Source organism: Camelus bactrianus, chromosome 13 (assembly GCF_048773025.1).
Source record: "Camelus bactrianus isolate YW-2024 breed Bactrian camel chromosome 13, ASM4877302v1, whole genome shotgun sequence".
NCBI lineage: Eukaryota > Metazoa > Chordata > Mammalia > Artiodactyla > Camelidae > Camelus > Camelus bactrianus.
The window spans coordinates 72421977-72445892 of record NC_133551.1 but is presented as its reverse complement, the minus strand read 5'-3'; the positions used below and the strand labels follow the sequence as shown (position 1 = coordinate 72445892).

At 55.3% G+C, this 23916-nt stretch overlaps 1 protein-coding gene across 7 annotated transcripts in view; it reads right to left on the bottom strand.

Moving 5' to 3' along the window:
• The window catches only part of CASZ1 (castor zinc finger 1), a 155788-nt gene that overhangs the window by 44522 nt on the left and 87350 nt on the right, over positions 1–23916 (bottom strand). For 3 of the 7 annotated variants that reach the window (XM_074377445.1, XM_074377444.1, XM_074377446.1), the window contains one exon: positions 12959–12997. In XM_074377445.1, coding sequence (XP_074233546.1) covers positions 12959–12974 — 16 coding nt within the window. In that variant the 5' untranslated portion in view covers positions 12975–12997. Of the gene's footprint in view, positions 1–2582; positions 2710–9832; positions 9896–12958; positions 12998–13474; positions 13640–23916 lie in introns of those variants that run through there. The other 4 variants (XM_074377443.1, XM_074377449.1, XM_074377447.1 and 1 more) reach the window with 4 other exon arrangements.

The window sequence follows — 23916 nt, the reverse complement described above, 5'->3', positions numbered from 1 at the left end:
GAGGCCGGCAGGTCCAGAAGGTTAAGAAGGGTGGCTCCCCTGGGCCCTGCTCTGAACTCTACACAGGTCTGCAGCCTCTCTCCTGCCCCCTCTTCAGTGAGTCATCTGCAGGGTGGACTGGGACGCCAGGAAAGGCAGGAGCAGTCCCAGTCTTTGGTGGTACTTACTGACCTCCTGGTTGCTCTCTCTTCCCTGGGGTGGAGCTGAGCCGAATTCCTGCTCTGCTCCTGACACACCATGCCTGGCACAGACAGGTGAGGTGGTAGAAGGGTGTTGAAGAGCAAGTTCTGGGTCAGCTGCCCAGAGGGGCACAGCCACAGTGCGGTGGTGCAGCTCACCACCCGTCTCCCACCTGCCAGCCAGTACCTGTGGAACAGGGAGCACCCGCCTCTCATCCTTACTCACTCCTTCAACGGGGGAAACACTCCTTCAATTCGGGGCAGGCTCGCCCTCCTCCTATGCATCCCTCAGAGGTCCCGGCTGAAATTTCACTTCTTCCAGGAAGCCCTCCAAACTGCAGGGTCCCTGTCCTCTGTCCTCTCATCACACCCCGCTGTGTTAGATGGCACTTCTGTAACAACTTGTTTAATGACCCTTTATCTTGCTCAACTGCAAGATCTGTGGGACAGGACCACTGTTTTAGAGCAGCGCCTGACCCAGTAAATATTTACTGAACGAATACAGAAAACTAAGTGCTTCTCATTACGGAAAAGCTGGGATCGGGGCTGTGGCCTGACTTCTGCACCAAGCCTGTGGGGCTCTAGACCTTTCCTCTCTGCAAGGGTGGGGACTCCTCGGGTGGGACTGAGGCTGAAACCCCTTCTCCTGAATCTCTGACCCTCTTGAGCCTCAGGCTCACCTCCAAATGCCCTTCACAGGGCTCTGCCTGGAGAACAAAGGAGGCCCCAGTTGTTCCAACATTTCTCTGGGAGAGGAACAACTGTTGCTGGCCAGGCCCTTTCTGAATAAATCCGGCAACTGTTGATAGTACAGTGCAATTCTCCCCCTCTACTCCTGTCTCTGTCCCAAAAAGGAGAAAAGGAAATGGAAAAAAAGATGGGGGAAAATCCCACCCCAAGCCCCGCGATCTCCCTCTGCCCGCTATCAAGTCTGTCTGAAAATGTTATTTACACAAAGAGGGCACAGGGACAGCCACCTGCCATTGCAGACAACTGGGGCAGCCGCGGCAAAGGGCGAGGCTGTGAGATCAGGACCCAAAAAAAGGAGGTGAGGGAGTGAAGGATGGTGGGGCAGGGCAACAGGAAAGATCAAAGAAAAAGGAGAGACTCTGGAGGGCAGTGGAATGCCTGGCCCTGCAGCCGCAGGAAAGGGCCCTGAGGAGGAGTGAAGGGAAAGGCCAGAGACCTGCAGAGACACCCAGAACCGGAGGGCCCAGGAAGGCTCTCGGAGGCCAGGCTGAATGCGGAGGCAGGAGGTTTGTGTGGGGGCAGTGGGTACAGTGAGGCGGGGAGGTGAAGGGGGAAAAGAGAAGTTGACTGAGGAAGAGGGAGAGAGGTCTATTAAAAACCTCTCAGTGCATAACACAAAATGTCAGGGTTTATAGCTTCATTCTTGGCATTGCCGGGACTGAGAACCCTGCACAGAAATGTCACTGCTTGTCATGTTTAATCACCTGCTGTTTGTTAACACCTTCCCTGCAAGGAGCCTGTCTCAATCTGCCCCTGGGACCTGGAAACAGAAAACATCCCCATCTCCTTCTTGGCCCTGTCTCAGGGTCTCGAGAGAGGTGCTCCATTCACCATCCATCTGAAGGCCACCCAGGAGCCTCAAAGTGACCCTTCCTATCAGGCAGGCCAGGGAAAAGACCCATGTGGTCCTAGCAAGGGGCTATGACATCTGGCAGGGGATGGTGTGTTTCAAGTGGCCAGAGCTGGGGTGCTCCCAGGCTGACTACCTTTCCCCTGCTCCTTCTGCCTGCCTTTCTAGGGCTGTCTGTCCACTCTGTCTAATCCACTCCTGTTCCCCGACCCTGGGTGTAAGAGAAGATAAATAAAAGAGGGCCCGCTCAGATCCCTGCAGCCTGGAATCCACCAATCTGTCTGCTTGAATAGCAACTGCCACATAACATCTAACATTCAAAGCCACCATCCTTCCAGTTACAATCCCGGATCACACCATCTGTGGTTCTGGCTTGGCTCTCTCTTGGAGCATGCTTTGCTGGGTTGTTTAGACTAGGAATTCTCAGTCCTACTGTCCTGTAATTCCTTCCTCTGGGGTTGGGGGGTGTGGAACAGGTCACTTGAGCAGCACAAGTCTTCCCAAGAACACACCTGACTGTTCCCCACCCCTGAAAGCACAGTGTGGTTAACACCAGGCAAGGGGCTGGATTACACAACTCAACACATCCACCAGGCTCAAACCCCATGCAGGGACAGCTGTCTGCAAAGCAGCAAGATGAGCCTATACAGTAAAGTAGCCCCGTTACTTCTAGAAGCGATAAAGGCCAGAGGTGAGCTGAGCTGTAAGGGTCTTCCAGTGAACCAGGGCGATGTCCTGATCTTCCCTTCCAGCAAAATCCATGCTTACACAGAAACATATCTGACAAACACGCATCCGCACACCTGTCTCCTAGGAGAACGCCTGTTCACTTAGACTTTCCTCCTGAAGAATCCTTCGCCCAGTCCATCCATTCCCACTTCAAAAGAAACAACTCAGAATGTTGAATTTCAACTCTCCTTCGATCCTTTCCTGCAAACAGATGGGAGCAGCCCTTTCTCAGGAGATAGGCAATAATGAATGCTTATAGAGGAGGCTTCCTCCAAAAAGTTCAAAATGCATTTGTATCAATAATTGTATTTTATCTCGCAGGGAAGGCTCAGGGATGTGTCCACATGTTTCAGGTGGGATACAGGTGGCGCCCGGGGATGCTGGGGATGTGGGCCGGCAGCACCGTCAACATCCAGGACTGAACGTTCTCTACCTCACACTGCATTGGAGTGGTCCTCGGGGAAGCCCTCCTCCCCATGAGAGGGAAGCCCTATTCTGCATCTGTCTCCCTGCATTTGGAAACAAATCTATAAGTGTCTCTGGCCTCTGGTTTCCCCATTTGTGAAATGGGACAACTCCCTGTGTCTTTCTCAGAGGGAACTGATGTGCAGAGATGGGACAGTAGATATGGTGTGCCTGGAATCTCCTGGATAAACTCATGGGGTTTCTGTCATCATGATTCTGCATGTTGCACCCGGTCCTCTGCAGGGGAGAAGGGGCTCAGTGTTAACGGGGTGGGGAGAGGGTGGGGCCGCAGCTGCAAGACCTTGCCTATGCCCGGCAGAGGTTTTCAGGCAATGCCTGCTGTGCCTCAATGGTGAGGCGGGCACGCGCACACCCGGTCAAGTTCACGTGCACCTGGCTGAGCGCAGCCCACAGAGCTGGCTGGCTTTAGTCAGAGCCAGTTGTAAGTAACCCATCCTGGATGGGGACTATTCTAGTTCTCGAGGTGCCTGGGCTCTCCAGGATCCTGAAGGAGGGGCCATGTCAATCACCTCCTCCTCCTGCCTCCAGGACTGAGGGGGTTCATGGGAGATGGGTCTTTCCAGGCCTGAGCAAACCAGGGTGGTCAGTTACCACGTTGCTGGCTACATGGTGTGACAGCTGGAAACTGCTCCGAAGCCCCGCCTTCTTGGTGTCAAGAGAAGTGCTCTGTCTCCTGGGTGAACCGACCACACAGGGCCTCCGCACGCCCGAGGGAGGTCAGACTTGAGCCTTTCCTGCCTTGGGGATTTGAAAAGCTCGCCCTCGCCATTGAGGGGGACCCTGAGCACACATGGAACACATCCTCCCAACTCAGCAGGTCAGGATGGAGCCCCAGAGGAGCCAGGAAGCAGGGTCCAGCTGAGGTTCAGGGGAGCCCCCTGGTCTAGAACTGTTTTGTCCAAGCCACTTGGATTTTTCAGATGAGCATGGCCTCCCAGCCAGGCCCCCTGGTATAATCCTCTCATTAACTTACTATTCGATGGGAAATTACTCCTTGCCCAGGAATATAAGTTTTCATCTTATTTTAAGTTAGATTCTTAAAGCAATTACCAGGCATCTGGCGATGACTTCACCGCTGCGGTTGGGCCCTGGAGGGGAGAAGGGCAGCCCTGAAGCTGCACAGATCCCTGGCTCCTAGCCTCGGAGGGGAGTTCAGGGAGAACTGGGAGCCCCTAAACAACTGTCCTGGGTCCTGGGAGGGCAGTGGGGGGCACACCGTCATCTCTGATATTTGCTGTTGGTGGAAACACTCCTCTGCAGCACCACCTGCCCCATGAACCCACTGGTGACAGTTGCTGAAAAGCCTCAGCAGCTGGTGCCACGGGAGCATTTTCTATTTTTAATTGTTTGATCGGAATATTAACTCATCTAGGCCTGTTCCCAAGGCACACTTCCCAGCCAGAGGGTTTCCCCACTCCCAGACCTTCTTCTCTCCCTCTCCAGTCAGAAATCAACTTTGAAGTTACTAACTGGACACACAGACCTCTGTGAGTCTGCAAAGGATCAGAGCACCGGAGAGAAAAAGAAAGAAGGGCCTCACCAGCCTGGGTGCCCCGGAGCAGACCTCTGAGCCACTGACCTGAGGCTCCAGGCAGGGGAGGTGGCTCAAGCATCCAAAGGCACCGCAGATCCGGCCTGACCCCACGTTCCCCGGCCAGCCTCTCCCGCTCCCCTCCGGTCAGCCCCACTGACCCAGTCTGCTCACTTGTCAACCTCAAGGGCGGGGACACTCAGGAGGCTCCCAGGGAGGGGGCGCTGGGAGGGAGGCACGTGGCCCCAGGCTCAGAAGGGCCGGGCCGGCGGCTGACTTGCAGCTTCTATTTCTGAGAGGAAGGGAGGGCCGCCTCTCTACGGAGCCCACAGGAGAACCTGCCAGCGATTCCTCTATGGGAGCAACACCAAGGGCTTCAGGCCCAGCCCCTGACGGGAGAGTCACACCGCTCAGCCCAAGCTAAGCACCACGCGAGCCTGAGATGGACCTGACTCCTGCGCTGCTGAGGACAAACCCGACCCCTGTGGCCCCCTCCCCCGTCCTCGGAAGGCCCTCTACTCAGCACAGGGGCCACTTGGCCTCCTGGCCCCACACACCCTTGGCCCCCCTGCCGTGCTCTGCCCTCTCAAGGTCACAGGGCTGTCCACACCAGGAGTATTTACTCACCAGACTGGCCCTGTTAGCAGCACTCACCACAAATATGCTTTCTGATAAAGTTGGCAGAAAAAAAGTTCTAGGGCTCAAAACAATGTCAGAAATCACCCCCCCCACCCCCACCAAGTGACGGTGAAGAGGGGGCTGCCAACAGGTCACACAACCAGCGGGCAAGAGTCCTGGGGGCGGCTTGTGTCACCCTCGCTCTCACTTTTCTCCTTCCTGTTTTACTTCCCAACACACAGCCTGTTGCCAGGGGACCAAGGACTGGGAATGGTTCTGAGCTAGTACTGGGTCTTGGCCCCCAAAGGGCACAGCCCAGAAGCAGGGGCATGGGGAGCGGCCCTCTGTTTCCTCCGCCAGGAGCTCCCTCGGTGGCCTCTGGAGGACAAGGCCAGGCGGCCTCTTACCTCTGCCTCTCCCTGGGCCGTCTCACCTCGCTGAGCCCCCTTCCCACCCGCCTGCCCTCCCTCTGTGCACATGGGCTTTAATGTTTTTATTACCTGTTTGACTCGCTGCCTTATTGCTTCTCCCCTTAATGGGGCCGTAACCGTGGAAACGAGGAATAAACGGCCACCAGAAAATGAGATGATTAAACAGGTCACCCTGGCAAAACAAACTCAGCCAAGGAACCTCTGGGGGTGGGGAGGGTAGGCTCCTCCTCCCCCACCCATGGCCAGCAGGCTTGGACCAGACCCCAGACCACTGTACCTGTCCCAGGAACTGGGGCAGATACAGTGGGGGCGCCCCCTGCTGGGCAGTGGGGGCACCCAGCCAATCCTTCCCCAAGGCTCCCCAACTCCCAGGCAGCCCTTGGGCCTTGGGCTGAGGGGATGGCAGGGAGGGAAGGCCCTGGTCTAGATGGAGGTAAAGATTACCACATCAAGGAGATGCACTTTCTGGTGACACAAAGTTCTAGAATTCTCTCCCTGCTGGCTTCCTGGATGCCTCTTGCTTTCTCACTGCCCTGGAGTCCCCCACCTAATACGTCTCCTGTTCTTATGCAGCACACTGTCCCCTAGGGGGGGAGCCCTGAGTTCATGGAGAAAAGGCCAGCGTAGGCCAAGCTCAACTTAGGAAGGTTTCCTCTGGGAGTCTCTGGTCTTTGGAGCCACAAAATGTGTCTGTTCCTCCCCTGGGCCAACCAGCTCCCACAAAGCCTCAGGCCAGCAGGCAACAAGAGAGGGTCCTCTTGACTCTAAAGGGATCTCAGCAGCCAAGACTCTATGGCTCTGGCAAAGACTGTGGGGCCAGGAGAGCCCCCAGGAGGCAGCCTGCGGGAAGCTCTGAGACAGACCTCACAGCCAGCTCAGGAGCAGTCCAAACACCACGCCAGGGGGCAGAGGTCCAAAGCCCCAGCAATGGGGGCGGGCCTCAGCACGAGCCACCCCTTCTTTCTGGCCTCATTCCCTGCACCGCATCTACCCAGCTGGAGGGGTCCTGGGGCTGGGAGCAGGACCTAGAGACGAAGGACATGCTGCAGTGAGATCTGCTGGGAGGAGATGGAGATGAGCAAGTAAGGAAGCAGAGGAGAGCCCCAGACCACCCACTGGCTACCGCCCTCCTGCCCTCTCTGGGGCGGCAGACAGACTGCACACCAAGACCCCCCAGCCCCAAACCACAGGCATGGTTAGTGGCTAATGTGGGGTCCCCAGCAACCATTCAACGCCTATCTTCACTCTTATGCCCACTTTCCCTCTTCTTGTCATCCCTAATCCCAGCCCCACTCCTTCCTGTAAACCAGGCCGTACAAAGCACTCAAGGAGCTAAAACCCAGGTCCCAAGGGAATCAGCCAAATGTTTCCTGCCTGCCACCCGCTGCCCCTACTAAGAAGCTGGGGAGGCACTTGGCGAAGAGGCAATCAATCAATCAACTCCACCAGCACTAACAGTGGGAAGGCGCGAGACCAGCCCTGTACCACGCACTGGGAGGAGATGCGAATGCAGAGCTAACGCTAATGGTTGCCGTTACGAGCAGCAGTAGTAGAAGAAAGCAAGGTTCCTGGCCTTGGCCTCTTGGGGCTGGGTACAGAAGTCTGAGTGTCGCCCTGACACATTAATGTCATGGGCACAACCAGATCCTCAGAGCAGCAGGTCCCAAGCCAACCTCTGATCTCTTATCTCTTTCCAGGGCCAACTTGGGTGTGAAGCTGCAAAGGAGGAGGGGCAAGAACGTAGGCAGGACAGCCTGGCTTTAGGGAGCTGGGCAGCCTGCGCCCAAAGGGGCAGAAAACTGTGGCTGCACAATGGGAAGTAGGAGTTCTGCTCTGGAGGTGAGGGTTGGGGGTGAGGAGTACAAGGCAAGAGAGAGAAGAGGCTGATGGAAGTCTAGAAGGTATGGGTGATACACGACACATCCGTCTGCCTAACTCCGTCTATCTTAATACCTCCCGTCCTTTATCAAGTTCAAAGACCTTCACAAAACTCCCTGGGCTCTCTGCCCCAGCGCTCCTCTGCCTTGTGTGACAGATGAACACACCTGCTGTCTCCCTCCACCAGGAAGGCCCCGGAAACCTGGGAAGGACCAGCGGCCTTCATTTCTGCAGCTCCTACAGCGGGTGCTCCCCAATGTGTACTGAATTGAAGACCTCACTACCTGGGGTTTCTTCCCCAACAGAGGATGATATGTCCAGGTGGATCTCGGGTATGAGGATGCTACGCTGTGGTCAGGCAGCCAGAGGGGTGAATGCTGGGCCACCAAAGTTGCCGCCTTTCACAATCAACCCAAGTGAAGCAGTCTCCTCTCCTCTGCACAATGGGACCACCAGCCCTCCTCCTCCTCCCCCCAGCTCCTTCCTCCTCCTGCTGTACCCTGGCCCTGGCTACCCCAGAACAGCTGCTGCCTGCCTTGGGGATCCACAGCTTGTAATTACTACAGAGCAACTTCCTTCCCCTCTGAAGATGAGGAGCAGGAGAAGGGATGAGGAGGAGGTGGGGCAGCAGCCAGGGTGGTCAAGGTATAAAAACCAGCTCAGGGAGGGCAGTGTACAGGACAAGCCTTGGGGCTTGGGGTGAAGGAGCCAGGGGTGGGGGGTCGGGTGTTGGGAGCAGGGGTGAAGAATGGCCTAACTGTTCTAAGAATGGTGGGCCAGTCAGAGGAGGCTGATGGAGGGTCACCTTTATCCTGGCAGGGTCCAGGAGAGGAGTCTGGGCCTGGAGCCTTCCCGGGCCCCACCCAATCCCCTGCCCAGGGACTTGAGCCAGGGGCAGCAGCTTTAATGAGGAGATGCTGCTGCCGTGACTCAGCCCTCCAAAGGTGCCTTCATTTATTTTATTTTTCCATCATAAAAACCCAAGCTGCAACTCAGATTCCCTGGCCATGGGGGATGGGGAAACACCAGCAGTGATGGCAGTGAGGTCCTCAGAGAGGTCTGACTAACCCGCCCCAGTGCCCTTCTTAGAGAGGAGAATTAATGGGTTCCCTGGCTGGTCCCTACGGGGAAAAGGGAACTGGGATGGGGACCCTTTAGGGATCCTTCAGACCTGCCCTCACGGCCTCTGCCTCCTGTTGGAGCCACTTTTATCCAGGCCAGGTCTTTTATTCAGAGTTTTGCTCTGACTAGACATCATAGCAAAACTTGAACTAGTGCCAGGGCTGGTTCAAGGGGCCACTTCACAGTCCAGAGCTGCCTGCCTGTCTCAAATGCTTTCTTCCAAAGAGAAGGTCCAAATGATACGCTTCTCACCTCGTCCACTCAGCCCCTCCCCTAAGACTGCCCCATTGAACCCTCTTGGTAAAATCAGGTTGGGAGTCAGAGAACCGGAGACCGTAAAGGTCATCTGATGCCCAAGTCCCTTCAAACGTCATAGCCAGCCTCTGTTTGAATGGTACCAGGAAACTTGCTACTTCCAAGACAACCTATTCTGTCCTTGGCTCTGACTGCTCCTTCCTGCCAAGATGGCACCGAAGCACCTACCCCCTGCAGCATACTGGCAAAACCGGTGTCCAACCTGACTGCAGGCACTGGCCCCAGCTTAGACTGGTCGAGTGAGTGTATCTGGCCAAGTAAAGGCTTGGGGAAGGAAAACTGAGAACAACTCGCTCTGCCCCCAACCTGGCATGGAATCTCCAGAAACCACACAAGAACCTTCCCGATCCCCAGTCTGGGTCTATCGTGTAACCAAAGTAAGCAAGGTTCCCAGAAGCCTCCACTCATGGCAAGGCCCTAGCCTTGAACTGGTGGCTTACAGAAGTCTTGAAAGTCCGGAGGTGAGCTGACACTCAGAGCAGCAGGGGCTTGGTTGGGGAAGCCAAGTTCTTGGCTGTCTGGGGTCAGATACTTTCCTCTCCTCCCTTGAGACTGTGCCCTTGAAGCACCAAGCCTCCAGGGAATCCCACTCCAAGAACTAGGCTACTGAGCCAACCTGTCTCCGCTCCCTTGATCCCATCCTTCCTGGCCTTGTCCACAGCTGAGGCCGGGCCAGGATACAATGCTGGAGAGGGGCGGGGAGTCTGTAGGCAATGCAAGGGGGTCTTGGCCTGGAGTCCCAGCGGAGCTCATTCCAGGGGAAAAGAGACAGGCCTGGCTCAGAGAGCAGCACTGATTCCTCCTACTGACTCATTTCAACAACACGGCTGCAGCCACTGTGCCAAGTGGACAGTGCCGTCCCTCACGGCTCCCCCTGCGGCCCCTGGCCATCCCTTTGAACTTGCTCTCTTGACTATTTGGCCCGTTACCTGGCAGAACCTACCTCGGATCCTCTGATGGACAGCTCTAGCCCTGGACAGCCCCTTGCTTTCTTCTCAAGATCCCCCTAGGGAGAGTGGGGCAATTATAACCAGATCCCCAAGAATTAGGGGCAAGTTCCTTCTCAAAGCGCTACTGCTGTTTCAAAGCCATTTTCATCCTGTCTTCCAGTTTTTTTTCAGGGCCTAGGAATCAGCCTAGTGGGGCCTAATCCTAGGGAGCTTCCCAACTGCAGCATGGATTTACCTGTGTCTGAGAGCTTCCTCCCCCCTCCCCTCCCCCTCCTGGCTCCCTCCCCCAGGGAAATCACTCTAAAAGGGCCTAATGGAACTATGTCCTCCTCTCTTCCTCTCTCTCCTCCCTCCCTCCCTTTCTTTCTCTTTCCTTTTTTTTTTTTTATTAGCATTTGTGGAATTTATTCCCAAACTCTCCTAATCTTCCGTACACAACCATTTGATTTGCATAACCCAACCCCCTCTCATAAAAACTGGCTGCTAGTTTAATTAAAAAATGTAAATTTGCTGTCATCTCGGGGCCTGGTGAATTAGGACGACATCGGCATTTTTTATTGCTAAAGACGTCCAGATTGATCCAGCCCTTGGCTGAACTATGGTGGAAGAAAAGGGGTCCACATGGCCTCTGAGGGTCTTGAGGTCCTGCTATCTCCTCCTGAGAAGCATTGGTTCTCCCACCACTGAATTACTTGTGGCCAGAGTGCTTCAGAACCTAGCCCTGTCCGAGGCTGGAGGCGATGTTAACCCATGGTTGAATGCTTACTGGGGGCCTGGTGCCAGCAAGCTTTTGGGGACTGTGTCTCCAGTTCGTATTGTGCTGGAGAGGTCCTCGGCAGAAGTTGCCCATGGTCCCCTAGTAGAAGAGAGCCCCTCACCACACTGGCAATAAGCCCTGGCCAGAAATGAGGGCCCTGGTCCTGGCTGTGTCCAGAAGTATATTCCAGAGATCGAAGGAAGATGAACACGGAGTTGGCCCAGAGACAGGCTCAGAGGGGATCTCAGAGATCCCACCTGCTTCCCTTTTTTAGTGAAGAGGGAAAAAAGTGCTTTTCTTCTGAAGTTCTGAGATTAAATGAAACTTCCAAGTACAAAGAAAAGGTTAAGATGGTATCACCAGATGACTCCTCCAGGAAACAGTCAGAACTTTGACACCCTGGACCTCCCCTCACTGAGTGGCCAGAGTCCAGGCCTGGGTCCTGCTGGGAGTGCCCTGCTCCAGCTATGGGAGGGACCAGCTGACCTCAGGGGCCCTTCTAACTTCTAGGAAAAGTTTCCAGAGTCTGCCCCTGGAGCACTGGGAGAAGTAAGCACTGGGAAAGATGCTACAAGAGGTTCTGCCACCCATGGGCACAGGACACCCTCTCTCTAGTAGGGGACACACTGCAGAAGGGCTTTGGAGTGTATATATAGGGTACAGGGCAGGAAGATGGACATCAGTTCTACTTAGCATCTGGATTAGAAGAAAGAAGATGAGGAGGGCCTGCCTTCCAGTTGAGTAATTCCTGGGTCCCATGTGCCCGCCCACAAGCAAAGTTCACCTGCCCCGAGTAGGGGGTGGTATGTTATCACCCACCCATCTATAGGGTCTGCTTCTTGGCTGGGATGGGTGGGAGCCCTATTTCTGAAGAAAGGGGGTGGGGCCCAAGAGGGAGGTGATGAGACACCTGATTAGAGGTAGGGGAGGGCTGCTTTTCTGTGGGAGTGAAGGGCGGGGAGGGGCAGGGCAGGGCAGCAGCAATGGCCTTAGACACCTTCACCACTTTGCCCAGCAGGGGGTGTCACACTCTTCCTGGGCACAGAGGTCCTGAGGGCATCCACACTGAATTCATCAAGATCACACCTGGCTGCACATAGTCTTAAAACCCCTTCCCCCACAAACATATGTGCCTCCCTCCCAAAGCTGGTCGCCATGTCCTGTTACCCATCCTGGGCCCCCGGTTCTGCCTCCTGCCTTCTCTGCCCACTCCCCTTTGACTCCAGAAGGTCAAATGTCAGCTCATGGGTCCCAAGGGGCAATGCCATGAACTTGGGCCATTATAAACAACTCTCCAGCCACCCATACCACCTTCTATTAATGAAACAGTAGGGTTCAGAGATCAGTCTTAATGAATTATCAACCTGTTTATTACTGACTTCTTTTGAAAACATTTAGGAAGAAGACAGCTGCTTTTGTCAGTCTAGGATCTGAGAGTCCCGGTCAAAATTCAGTTTCAATACAGACGGCTAATGGAAAGCCTAGGAACTTAAAGCAAACCTCACTCTGGACTCAGGTTGGAAACTTAGATGGGAGGAGAAGTGAAATACTGAATAAAATCAGATTAAAACCAATAAAACAACAAAATCTCAGGATAAACTCTACCCTAGGCCAGCACCATACTACTGGGAACCCTAACCTAGGCATCATGCTAGGCCCCTCAAAACCCAGACGTCAAAATTTACTAGTTTGTCTGGCCTACCCTCTCCCGGGGTGGGGGATGGGAGAGTCCCGGGCCCCTCACTTTGAACTGATAACAGCCGCCTCATCCCACGGATTCTCAGGTGAAAAATACTCATTAGCCGTAATAAGCAGCTTGATCATCCGACACAGCCTTGTCCCAAATAAATTAAATTCCTTTACCTTGAGACAGTCGCCCCGAAACCAGACTAACCACCTTTCCCAACAGGACGCTGCTTTCAAAAACTAAACCACCCCCCACTAAAAAAATAAAAACACACACCCCACAGCCAGACACACAGAGATCTTTGCTGGGGAAAAAAAAAACACACAAAAAACACGGAGCTATTCAAAAAATACGGAGAACAAAAACCCCCACAAAAAACCCCTAAATCCTCTCTCTGGGTGCCCCCCAGCTCCCTCTCCCCTCGGTTCTTTCATAATGACAAGCATCAAATTAGTCACAGTCACTAAGCAAGTAACAAATAATAACAATAATATCATCAGAAGCCTCGCAATCCAGAAACCAGGGTGAGAAGCGCAGCCGAGCCGGCACCAGACCCTCCCCAGGCCAGCCCCCACCCCCTGCTCAGCTGCTACCTCATTGGGCTAAAAATAATAACTTCCGTAAAAGAACCGAAAGAAAAGTGAAAGAGCCTCCCTGGTTCCCACCGGCCGGTACCTGTACCAAGATCCATTCTTCTCTCTTTGGTCCCAAACTCTTCGAGGAACGCCAAAAAAAAAAAAAAAAAAAAAGGAGGAAAGAAAAGAAATCTGTTTAGTCTGTCGCAGTGCCCCCCACTCCCCACCCCAATCTCCCCCCTCCGCTCGCCGCACCCTCCCCCCATCGAGGGGCGGTCAAGTCCCAGGGGCTGGGGGAGAAATGAGAAGGGGGACCGGGGAGGGAGAGCGAAAGTTTCTCCCTCCCTCCCCTCTCGCTCTCGCGCTCCGGCATTGCACACTCAAAGCAGCTCCTCTCTGCTCTCGAGTTTATTAAACTAAAAGAGAAACTATTTATAGACGCGGCCCGGGTCGGGGGGCCCCGGCGGCCCGCGAGCCGAGGGTCGCCCCAGCCTGCGCCCGGCCCGGCCCTACTCCAGACGCCCCTGCCCCGCCCTGCCGCGCCCCCCGCCCCGCGCCGGGGTCGGAGCCCCGCAGCGGCGCCCCCTGCCCTCCCCCGCCCCACTCCGGTACTCACCATAGTCGGAGAGTCGAAAGCCGAATTCACTTAAATAATCAACTTTCATAATACTTAATTAATGCCTAATTGCAACTGATTACTCCCCGAATAACAAGTTGTTTTAAAGCCCTGATGTCATTGCTCCTGACGGTAACACTCAGGGTAACAGTTTGGCAGGAGGGAGCGGGCGGGCGGGAGCGGCCGGGGGCGCTGCCAGGCGCCGAGGTGATTGGCAGGGCGGCCACGGCGCCGCCTCCTCCGGGCCCGGCCCGCGCCGCCCCGGCAGGTGAAAGAGCAGAGCTCGGCCCTCCCGCGCGCGCGCGCGCGCCCGTCCGCCCGCCCGTCCGCCGGCCGGGATGCTGGAGTGAATGGGCTCGCGCTCGCCTGCCCCGCGCCCTCCCCCTCGCGCGCGCGCCCGTCCCCACTCGTCCCTCACGCGCACCCCTCGCACGCGCGGCCCCGCTCCGCGCTCGCTCCCTCACGTGCACACGCGCGCGGCCTCAGCGCACCGGCTCGGGCGGCTGACCTTATTGGCTCAGCGATTACCCAAACCTTACACTTCGGGAGGAGGGAGGCGGGGACTCGGCGCAAGGGGACGAGATGGAGCGGGGAGGCGGGCGGGGGTGCGGCGGTCCGAGAGGAGCCGGAGGCTGGCGCTCGCGCCCCAGCGCCAACTCTGGCCGGACGCCGGCAGGCGCGCGCTCGCAAGCTCCCCTCTGCGCTCCCGTCCCGCGAGCTCGACTCGACGGCGGCGGCGCGCGGACTCGCTCCCTGTCGCCGGGCGGCCGAGGGCTCGCGGAGCGCGCGGCCGAGCAAACTTTTCCGTGCGGGCGGGCGCAGTGTGAGCGCTTTGGGGTCGCGCCCTCCGAGGTCTGCGCCCCGTGGGCTCGGGGTGCGGGGTCACCCAGGGTTTTGTTTCCTCCCCATCCCTGAATCTCCTCCAGTTGTTGGGAGTGGCATTTTCTAACTCGGAGGTGAAAAGACTCTGGGGCAGTGGGCCTGGGTGTGCCGGGGAACACAAGCTCGGCCTCACGCCGCTCCGCACATCGTGTCCCGAGCAGGCTCCACGAATGCGGGGGCCTGCGGGCTTCTGCCACTTAAGTTTGGCTTTACCTTTAAATGGTCACTGGCCCCTTCCCCTCTCCACCTGCCCCCCGCGCCCTGACTAAGACAGATTGACCTCTGGTCCCCTCTACATCACTGCTGTCTGGACTTTTCTTCTCCTGCCCTGAAGTTCAGCCCCCAGCCACGCAGCCGCGACACGATGGGGGGCCAGCACTTCCTCCCTCACCCTGCCTTGGCTGCCTTTCCTCCTAGTGCGCCCACCACAGAGCAGCACCGTCACTTGGGCTTCCAACCGATCCTCTTGCCCCTGCCGCCCCCCATGGAGGGCCCTGGCAGACAGGGCACAGACACCCCTCAACCAAGGAGCCAGAGTCCTGCCACCTGCCCCTCTGGCATCTGCTGCATTTCCTGTCTGCCAGCTCATCGGTGGACCAGGGCAACTTGTTCTCTCCTTGCCCTCCTTTCCCCTCAGAGAAAGTGCTTTGGTGGGTCTTTCTGTCCCCAGTCGTCCCTGCTGCTGCCAGATAAGTTGAGATTCCTTACATTTTAGTCACCCAAGTTACCCACTGGGTGGAGGGAAAGGAAGGAGGCAGTCAGGCCAGCAGAAGGTGGGCAGTTTTGCTAGTGAAGTCCCTGGATCTCACTGTTCCTAGCTCTGACTCTGTCCCTTCTGTACCCACTCCACTGCCTTCCTCCCTTCTCCTGTTTCAGGGGAGGCCGCACTGCCTTCAATGAGCGAAGGGGACCAGAACCCAGGCTTTCCTTTCTCTGGTCCTTGGGCAGCTTTCAGCAAAATGGCGCTGGACTATTTTTGCAATATTTCTGTTTTGCAAAGGGAGGGGCTCGGGGAGGCCTTAGGGCAAAGAAGTCAGAGTTAACAATCTACTCTTTCTTCCACTTTCCCCTTATTTTTTTTCTTCTTCTCTCTCTTTTTTGATTGCACTTTAGTTCCAAATAACCTTACAGGGAGGTTATCATGCCTCCCCTATCTGACTGTCTTCTCTGATACCTTCTTGGCAACCCCCATTCATGGTTGTCACACAACCCTCCACCCTTCAGGCCTGACCCATCCCTATGCAGGAAGAATAGCTGGAGAGGCCAGGAGCTCTGCGTGTCCCCTAGCCCTAAAACCCTGAATAAGGGAGCAGAGCTCCTTAAACAAACCAAGCCACGTGCTCCCCAGTGCCAGAGGCTGGTACATCTGCTGGCACAGGGCAACTGGGCAGTGATGACTCTGAGCCTCTGCTCCCCAGGTGGGATCTCAGAGAGGGCATCTCGGTGTCCAGGAGTGCTCTGGGGTACACACATGCTGTTGTGGGTTCCCACCCATGACCCCCCAAAGCAAAGGTTACAGCTTTGAGTTGGAACAACAGGCAATCAAACCCAAACCCCAATCCTGAGCCTCTGCTTCCCCAACTGAGATGCAGAAGGAAGGCTGAAAACACAGGGGTGGAAGGGTGATTTCTGGGTGCATTTGAATTGTGCACATATGGGGGGCTCCCTGCATATGAGACCCACACGGCCTGCTGGCTGCCTGTGACTGTCCTTCTGGGCTTCTGCTGATGGTGGTCAGGGTGTGGGAGGGCATGCCTTCCAGTTATCCATGCAGGACCAGCTTTGGGGTCTCCAGTGAACAAAGGCTGGAGAGGAATGGCTGAAGGGACAGAACTAAGACAGCCGGAAGGAAGGCAGAGCAGGCAGTGCCGGCTGGAGGGACGCTCCAAGAACAGCCAGTATTAGGGGGAGGCAGGAGCTGCCGGAGAGCCTCAGCTGTGCCAAGACAAGGGCCACAATCAGCCACTGCAGGCTTAAGAGGCCCTGCCCAAGAGTGGGGACTTCATGGAGGAAAAAGGCCAGAGAGGCACAGAAAATGAGGCCACCTTGGCGTGTTATGATTTGAAAAGGTCTGAGAAGGTGGCTGAGGCATTGAGGTCGCAAGTGTGAGTCAGAGGCTGTGTAATGGAGGGGTCCCCTGAGTTCTCTTTCTCTTTGGGTGGATACTCATATGAAGGGTATGGCCCTGGACTCTGGCATCTCTGAGCCTACAGCCCATTTTGCCTTGAGACCCCTGATGTGGTGACACTTCTTTGACCCTGAGGCCATGCCACAGTTTCTGTGCCTGGGGTCCAGGGGATGGGAAGCCTAATGCCACAATTCCTCCTGGTCTCAAGGCCCTGGGCCCAGAGCCACAGCTCCTCCTCACATACCCCATCCCCAGGGGCAAATGTGGAGGCTTGCACAGCAGTCCCACCCACCAGGCCCCTCACATGGGCCCAGGGAAACCCGTCAGCTCTCCCCAGGCAGATGTCCGTCGCCGGCCCCCCAGTCCCCTCGCATCCCCAGCTTGCCCACTCATTCTCTTTCCCTCCCGAGCCCAGGGCCTTCTCACTCACCAGCCTGTTTACACACCAGGTATCTCATGCTTTATCTGCTCTCATTTTGAATTTGTAACTTTCACATAAACTTGAACAAAGCTCCTTTTGTTCCTGCACCCCACCCCAGGATCCCAATAAACTGGTTCCCTCTGAGGCGACTGGGCCAGGGCACAGAAGCCTTGGCCAAACGACTGTGTGTGCACGTGAACAAGCATGTTCGCACCTGCGAGGGAGCCCATATGTTTGCGTGTGAGTGTGCTCCCCAGGCTGACGGCAGGAAGGTGTCAGGGAGAGCCTTGAGCCAGCAAAGTGTGGACGGGAAGGATGGTGGGGACGGAGGGCAGAGCCCAGACGCCAGGGCACAGGGATGGGGTCTTCTGCCAGCAGGGCATGAGAGGTCATGGGCCCAATGGGTGGGCGCCGGGGCAAGGGGTGAACAGGGATGAGGAGGAAACAAAGGGCAGAGAGGTGCAGCAAAGCGGGTGGCGGAGCGAGGGGCTGAGGCCAGGCTCAAACTAAGTGTAAGGCAGATCCAGGGATTGCATTATGGCGGTCTAGGGGCTGGCACAGCCGCACGCTCGGCCCCGTAATCCTGTTAGCCAGCAATCTCCATTCCGAAAGAGCTTCATTTCTTTGTGAATATTTGTAAACTAGATATCTAATGGAAAATTATAGGAAAATTATAGTGAAATTCATGACGGAGAAATCCGATTATCCCTAATTCAATTATGCCATCTTAGCCCACACAGCACATTTCCCATTTTTTTCCCATAAATACCGATGCCAGGGGTCCCGGTAATCAAATAAAATTGAAAATCATCTTCCCATTAAATTCAATTAGCCGCAATTTCTAAAGCCTATCAGAGATTTTAATTACTAAATTATAAAATTCTCCAATGCTAAATTGAAACCAAAAAAATTGCACATCCTTATATTTCAGAGAAAAAAAAAAAGGGCCAGCAAAATCCTTGGAAAATGCCCTCCTCTCTGTGCCCAGCTCCAAAGCAGGTTCCCCACCTGGAGGAACCTCACACTGCGGCCGACTTGCCAGGTGGGAATGAAGCCAGGGGGTGCCAGGGAGAGGGCCCTGTCAGGGGACGGGCTGAGGCATATTAATTTAGCAGAGGGGCAAACCACACCTCCAACCCCAAGCAGCAGGGACTGGGCTGGCCCCTAGAAGGGACCCACCTTTCTCACTGGCCATCCTGGCTCCTGAGATGCCCTCAACTCTGTCCCCACCAAGAGTGAAGTCTATAACTGCCACCTTCTTGGCCTGTGGACAGGGCTTGGGCTCAGGTCACAGCTTGGCCTCGGGGCTCTGCCTGGTTCTAGGGTAGCTGACCAGAGGAGCCAGCTTCTTATCCAGGCCCTGGCCCTCTAACCACCCAGCTGGGCCCCTAGATGGCCTGGGCTGGGTCAGAGGAGGGAGTAGGAAGGAGCCCAACGTTGAGGGTGGCCAGATATCATGGGATGGTTCCGCGGCCCTGAGTCTTCTCCAGGGTACTCCCAGGAGCCATGGGTGCTGGCAGTGTACCAGCCTCCTGGGAGAAGAGCCGGGGATGGACATGGCCCAAATTTGGCCTCTCCCTGCACTTCCGGCTCATTCCCTGTTCTCACCCTCTTCTGGCAGACCCTGGCCAGAAGGAATACCCTTCCCCACGGGAAAGCTGGCTCTTTTACCACCCACATGTCCTTTTAGGGAGGTGCTGGCCATAACCCCAACAGTAGCCCCTCCCCCCTCCCCCCGCAGGCCACTTACCCCACTCTAAAGGCTGCTCTAGGAGTCAGAAAATCCTGGGCAGGTGGCATCAGTGGTAGCATAAACTGACCCTAGATCTGAAACCCAAGGTGGGTGGCGGGGTGGGCAGCTGATGGGCCTGGCCGGTTCAGGGCAGCCACAGCAGAGCTGCCGAGAGCCCAGCACCCAGGGAGCAGGGAGCAGGTTTAATTTGCCAGGCAGTCAGGAGTGCCAGCAGGGGAGGCACCCGCAAACAAAACAAAAACAAAAAAGTTAATTATCTTTGGCTTTTTCTTAATAAATATCCAAACTGGCCCGGCCGGATCCTCCGCTTTGGAGGGAGAGAGAAGGAAGAAAAAACCCCAAACCGAATCCAACAGACTCATTCTCTACCTTTCCCTTTGTCTCTCATCCTTGTATTTATCTCTTATCAGAGGCGGTGACAGTTTCACATTAATTCCCAAATTTTGCAGATGCAAGAATGTGGCCACGAAAGGTTTTTTTTTTTTTTTTTTTTTAAGTTTTGTGGTGGGAAAGTGGGCACGTGAAGAAGAAGGAGGCATGTGGGAGGGTAAAAGGTGAGAAGAAACAGGACAGAAGCAAAGGAGAGAGTGAGAAAAAGACAGAAGAAAAGAGAAGAAAAGGTAGCATGTGTGATGCAGGGAACTGAGCTAGTTGCGTTGCCCCTGGGGGCATGGCCCAGCCTGTAGCCCCAACCTGGGCAGGGACCTGTTTTGGAATGTTGTGTTGGCATTTTATTTCAGTTACAATTATCAGCTACAGGAGATAATGGGGATTTTTCATTTTAAAGCTCCAAACCACCTAGGTCTCATTGGCCACTTCAGCTCCCCTGTTGCTGCTTGTTCCTGTGCCAACCCTCTCTTCCAGGAGCTTGGCTGGGGAAGAGAGGAGGTTGGCTGTCCTTGTGAGAGGTGTGAAATTTTTCTGTGTGGAATCGCAAGTTTACCTGGGGAGAGAGACGCGTGTTGCCACCTGGGCCTGTGTGTTCGGACGGTGCTCATACACGTCTGAGCCCATGCTGTTAGAAACATCTGGTAGGGCACGTGTGGTGGGAAGCAGCCAGGACATCAGGCAGTCCCTCACAGAGCACGGGCTCTGGAGTCCCACCACCTGGGCTCAAACCCCAGCGCCACATCTCACTGGCTGTGCAGCCTTAATCAAGTCACTCACCCTCTCTGAGCCCACATTTTCTCAGCATCAAAGGGAGGATGGAGAGTGACTGCTAATGAGTACAGGCTTTCTTTCGTGGGTGATGGAAATATTCTAAAATTAGATAGTGGTGACGGTTGCACAACCTTGGGAATATACTAAAAACCACTGAACTGTACGCTTGTCATGTGAATTATATCTCAATAAAGTGGTTATTTAAAAAGTGGGGGTAAAAGGGGGAATGGTAATAATACTTATTGCATCAAGCTGTCATAAGGGCATACATAGCACATAGTCGGGCACAGAGCATGCGCTCAGTAAGGATTAGTGATTAGTCATTAATACAAATGGGGAAGGAAGGGTTGGCATCCTGGGGCCTGGGCTGGGACTCATGAACGTATACTGCTGGGGCTTACAAATGTCTACCTGGGACCCTGGTGCCGGGCCAGCAGGTTGTCAAGCAGCTGAGCTGCCCCCGACTCAATGCTTGGTTGGGGCTCTTGGGCAACTGCTCCCTGGCAGGGATGGGAGAGTGCACAGCCCTCCTCCTGCCTCCCTGCCTGGGTCCCTGGAGAGGAGACTGCCCACCGTGGCAGGCAGACTCTGCGCTCACTCTCCCTGTCTCACAGAGCACTCATATTTTCCATGTGCAGCAGACCGTGAATTCACCTTCATACTAGTTACAGGGTTATTTAGCTTCTCCTGACACTGACAATCACCAAACTTTAATTCGCTGCTTGGCCTCTCCCTGCTGTGCCCTCTGCCCATCCACAAAATCCCTGGGAGAGGATAGGAAGAACCTAGGTCTGGCCCCCTCTTGCCAAAGCTTGCCCTTTGGAGTGATGGAGGGATGGGGAGGGTGGTCAGAAGGAGAAGATGATGGGCAGAGGGTGGGGGGAGAGAGCAGTAAAGGAAAGAAGAAGTACCACCAGGGCTAAGGGGAGCTTCCATCCTGCTCCTCCGGCCTGACACTAATGTATTCAACCCAACATCCATCCTGTTATGAATGAAGACTCAGCTTACTAGGCTGTGGGTCTCAGGGCTGGCAGCCCTGGCCAGGACCCATGGGACCAGGACTCACTGGGGTCCCAGGACTAACCAGCTGGCACAGGCTGGCTCCTTTGCCTGATGCTGGAGGAGCAGGTGCCCATCCGGGAACCCACCAGAGGGAGCCCATTCTTACCAATCTCAGAAGCCAGCTCTCATTTTCTCCTGCCTCCCCCGTGCCAGTCTCCTGCCAGGCCAAGCCATCCTGCCCTACAGAAGCTTCTCTCTAGCTTAGAGCCCTGTTGCCTGCATCACGTCTCTCTTCCTTTGATGAAGGCAGGTGGGTCTGCTCAAAGCCGCTGACAAACATCAGATGGAAAACAGAGACTGAGACATCTCCCACCAAGGACCCAAATCACACAATCCTGGGACCAATATAGGAGACAGGGCCCAAACTGGCTGTCCAAGTGCCTGCTTCCTCGCCCACTGGGAGAGGCTGCTGCTGCCTTGAGCACCCACAGCAGCCCCAGCAGGCTCTTTGTCTGTCTTCCCTTGCCTTCAGCAGATCCCCTTCATTCGGTCTCCCCTATGCTCCCACACCTTTCCAGGAGTGATCCCAGCTTCCAGAAGGTCCAAAGAAGCCTCTGGTTGGCTCAGGAGCCAGGCGAGCCCAGAGATCTCAGACTTTTCCTCTCAGCTACCCTCCACCTCCTGAAGCGGTTACCATCACCTTTCCCCAAAGCCTCCTGGGCAATGAGGTTTCCTCTGAGGACCATTCACTGGAATCAGGGGACTCTCTTATTCTCCAAATCCAACCTGGCCCCATCAGTCACTCATTAGGCAGAGAGTCCCAGGAGCAGAGAGGATTCACAAGGCAAGGACCTGGGCTGGGGGGCTTGGAAAAGCAGAGGCAGTGCCAGGGGGCAGAGCCAGGAGGGGAGAGGCAGGGAAATCCATTGGTGGGTCCAATTTCTGTCTGCTTCCTCACAGCCCCAGTCCACTACCCGACCCCGGCTGGCAAGGGAAGTGGCCACGGTGGCCTGGGCAAGAGAGATGTCAACGGGAGCAATGGCAGAGATGGGAGAAGGGGCTTGTTGACTGCAAACTGTCCATTATGGCTCAGATTATAAGCATATTGCGCAGGGCTCTCTGCACGATGCCGAGGAAATCCAATACGCTGAAAGGTTAATGCAATCAATTAGGGTGACAAGGAAGTAAAGTAAAGCCTTCAGAGTAGATGAAAAGGAGAGAGAGGGAGAAAGAGAGAGCGCCATGGAGTTGGGGGTGGCAATCTGGGTGGTGGGAAGGCGAGGAGGAAGAGAAACTCGTGGGATGCAGAAAGAAGGCTGGGAGGGGAAAACACATACAAAAGGCCAGGAGCCCATGAAAAGAGGACAGTAAGAGAGATGGCAGCAGAAGCAGCAGCAAAGGGCAGCTAGTGAGCTGTGCGGGGACACGGCTCCCGTCTCAGACCTCCGACTGCTGTACAGCTTCAATTTCCTTCCCCCTCCTCCCTTCCTCTTTCCCTACCAGCCCATCCTCTAGGGCTTGGAGTCTGGCTCCCAGGTTAGCTCCCAGCACTACCTGTGTGTCAGAGCAGCCTTGGTCCCTGCCCCTGTGCAGAGCAAGTGCCCAGCATGTACTGTCCAGGGCCTTCTCAGCCAGAACTGCAGCCTGGTTCCCACCTTCCCCAGAATGGGCCCAAATTCAGACCCAGACTTTTCCCTTGGCCTGCTTTGTTCTCAGTGGCCCCCACAATCACAGCCTTCACAGCTTTCCCTCACACATCCCAGTTCCTACTTGAAACAAGCCTGCAAAGCAGAGAGCACGGTGGTCAGGACTTCCTTTTACAGATGGAGAAACTGGTGCTCAGAGAGGTTATGCAACTTCCCAGGGCTCTGCAGCAGATGGAGGACCCAGGACTGAGCTGAGGACTCCAAAGATTCCCAGTCCACCACCTGGATGGCATTTTCTTCCCTGGCGCTCACTGGGGGCGAGGAGCCTCACCTTTTCCAAGGTGATGGACTCAGAGGTCCCAGGGCAGGGGTGGGGAACTCCATGGAACCTGCCCAGGGATGGCTGCTGTCTCCTACATGTACGAGGGAGACCCAGGCTCTGGGAGGTGAAAAGGAAAGAAGGGAGGAGGGGAGTCCCCTCCTCCCTGTCAGGCCCCGGGCTAGACACTTTAGGCCACATTAATACACTCACTTGTCCCATAACCCTGCAAAGTAGACATCCTGCTCAGCTTGCAGAAGAGGAAACTCTGAATCTGAGAACTTGCTGAAGGCTATACGATGGAGCTACAAGGCTCCTGGGATGCCAGGAGCAAGAATTCTGAGGAAACAGTGCCTGTCAAAGAGAGGATAAACCAGGACTTCTAGGTAGGTGGAGACTGAGCAGAAGATGAGGTCCTACGGAGAGCAGAGAGAGAGAGAAGGTGGCCCAAACAGACCAGGGCTGCAAGCAGTCCCGCAGCCTCTGGGACAGGGCTCCTGGAAGGGCCCCTCAGAGCAGGATGAGAGCACAGAGCAGGATGATGGTTGTACAACACTGTAACGTACTTAATGCTAGGGAACTGCACACTTAAAAATGGCTACGATGGTAAATTTCATGATATGTATGTTTTACCACTTTAAAACAACAACATTAAAAAAAAAAAAAAAAAAAGAGCAGAGGACAGGAGCCAGAAACTCCAGAGCAAGAGATTGTAAACTTTTCCTATAAAGGGCCAGGCCAGATAGTAAATGTTCTAGGCTTTTCGGGCCAGTTTTTGTTGTAGCTACTCAGCTCTGCCAATGTAGAGTGAAAGCAGCCATAACCGATATACAAATGAGTGGCTACGGCTGCGTTCCAATAAAACTTTATTTACAAAAACAGGCAGTGGGCCAAATTCAGTCCTCAGGCCACACGTGCTGAGCCTCGCTCCAGACCGTGGAAGCACCCGGGGCTTCCAATGGAAGCAGATGCCAGGTTCCATCCCACTGCCTGGGGACAGAAGTAGCCAATCTGGACCTTACCAGGAAGTGGAAGGAAGGGCTGGGTAGAGGCCTCAGGAGGAAGTCAGGTTCTCGTTACCGACAGAAGATGGAAAAAAAAGAAGGGGAAGGGAACAAGGATTGGCATGG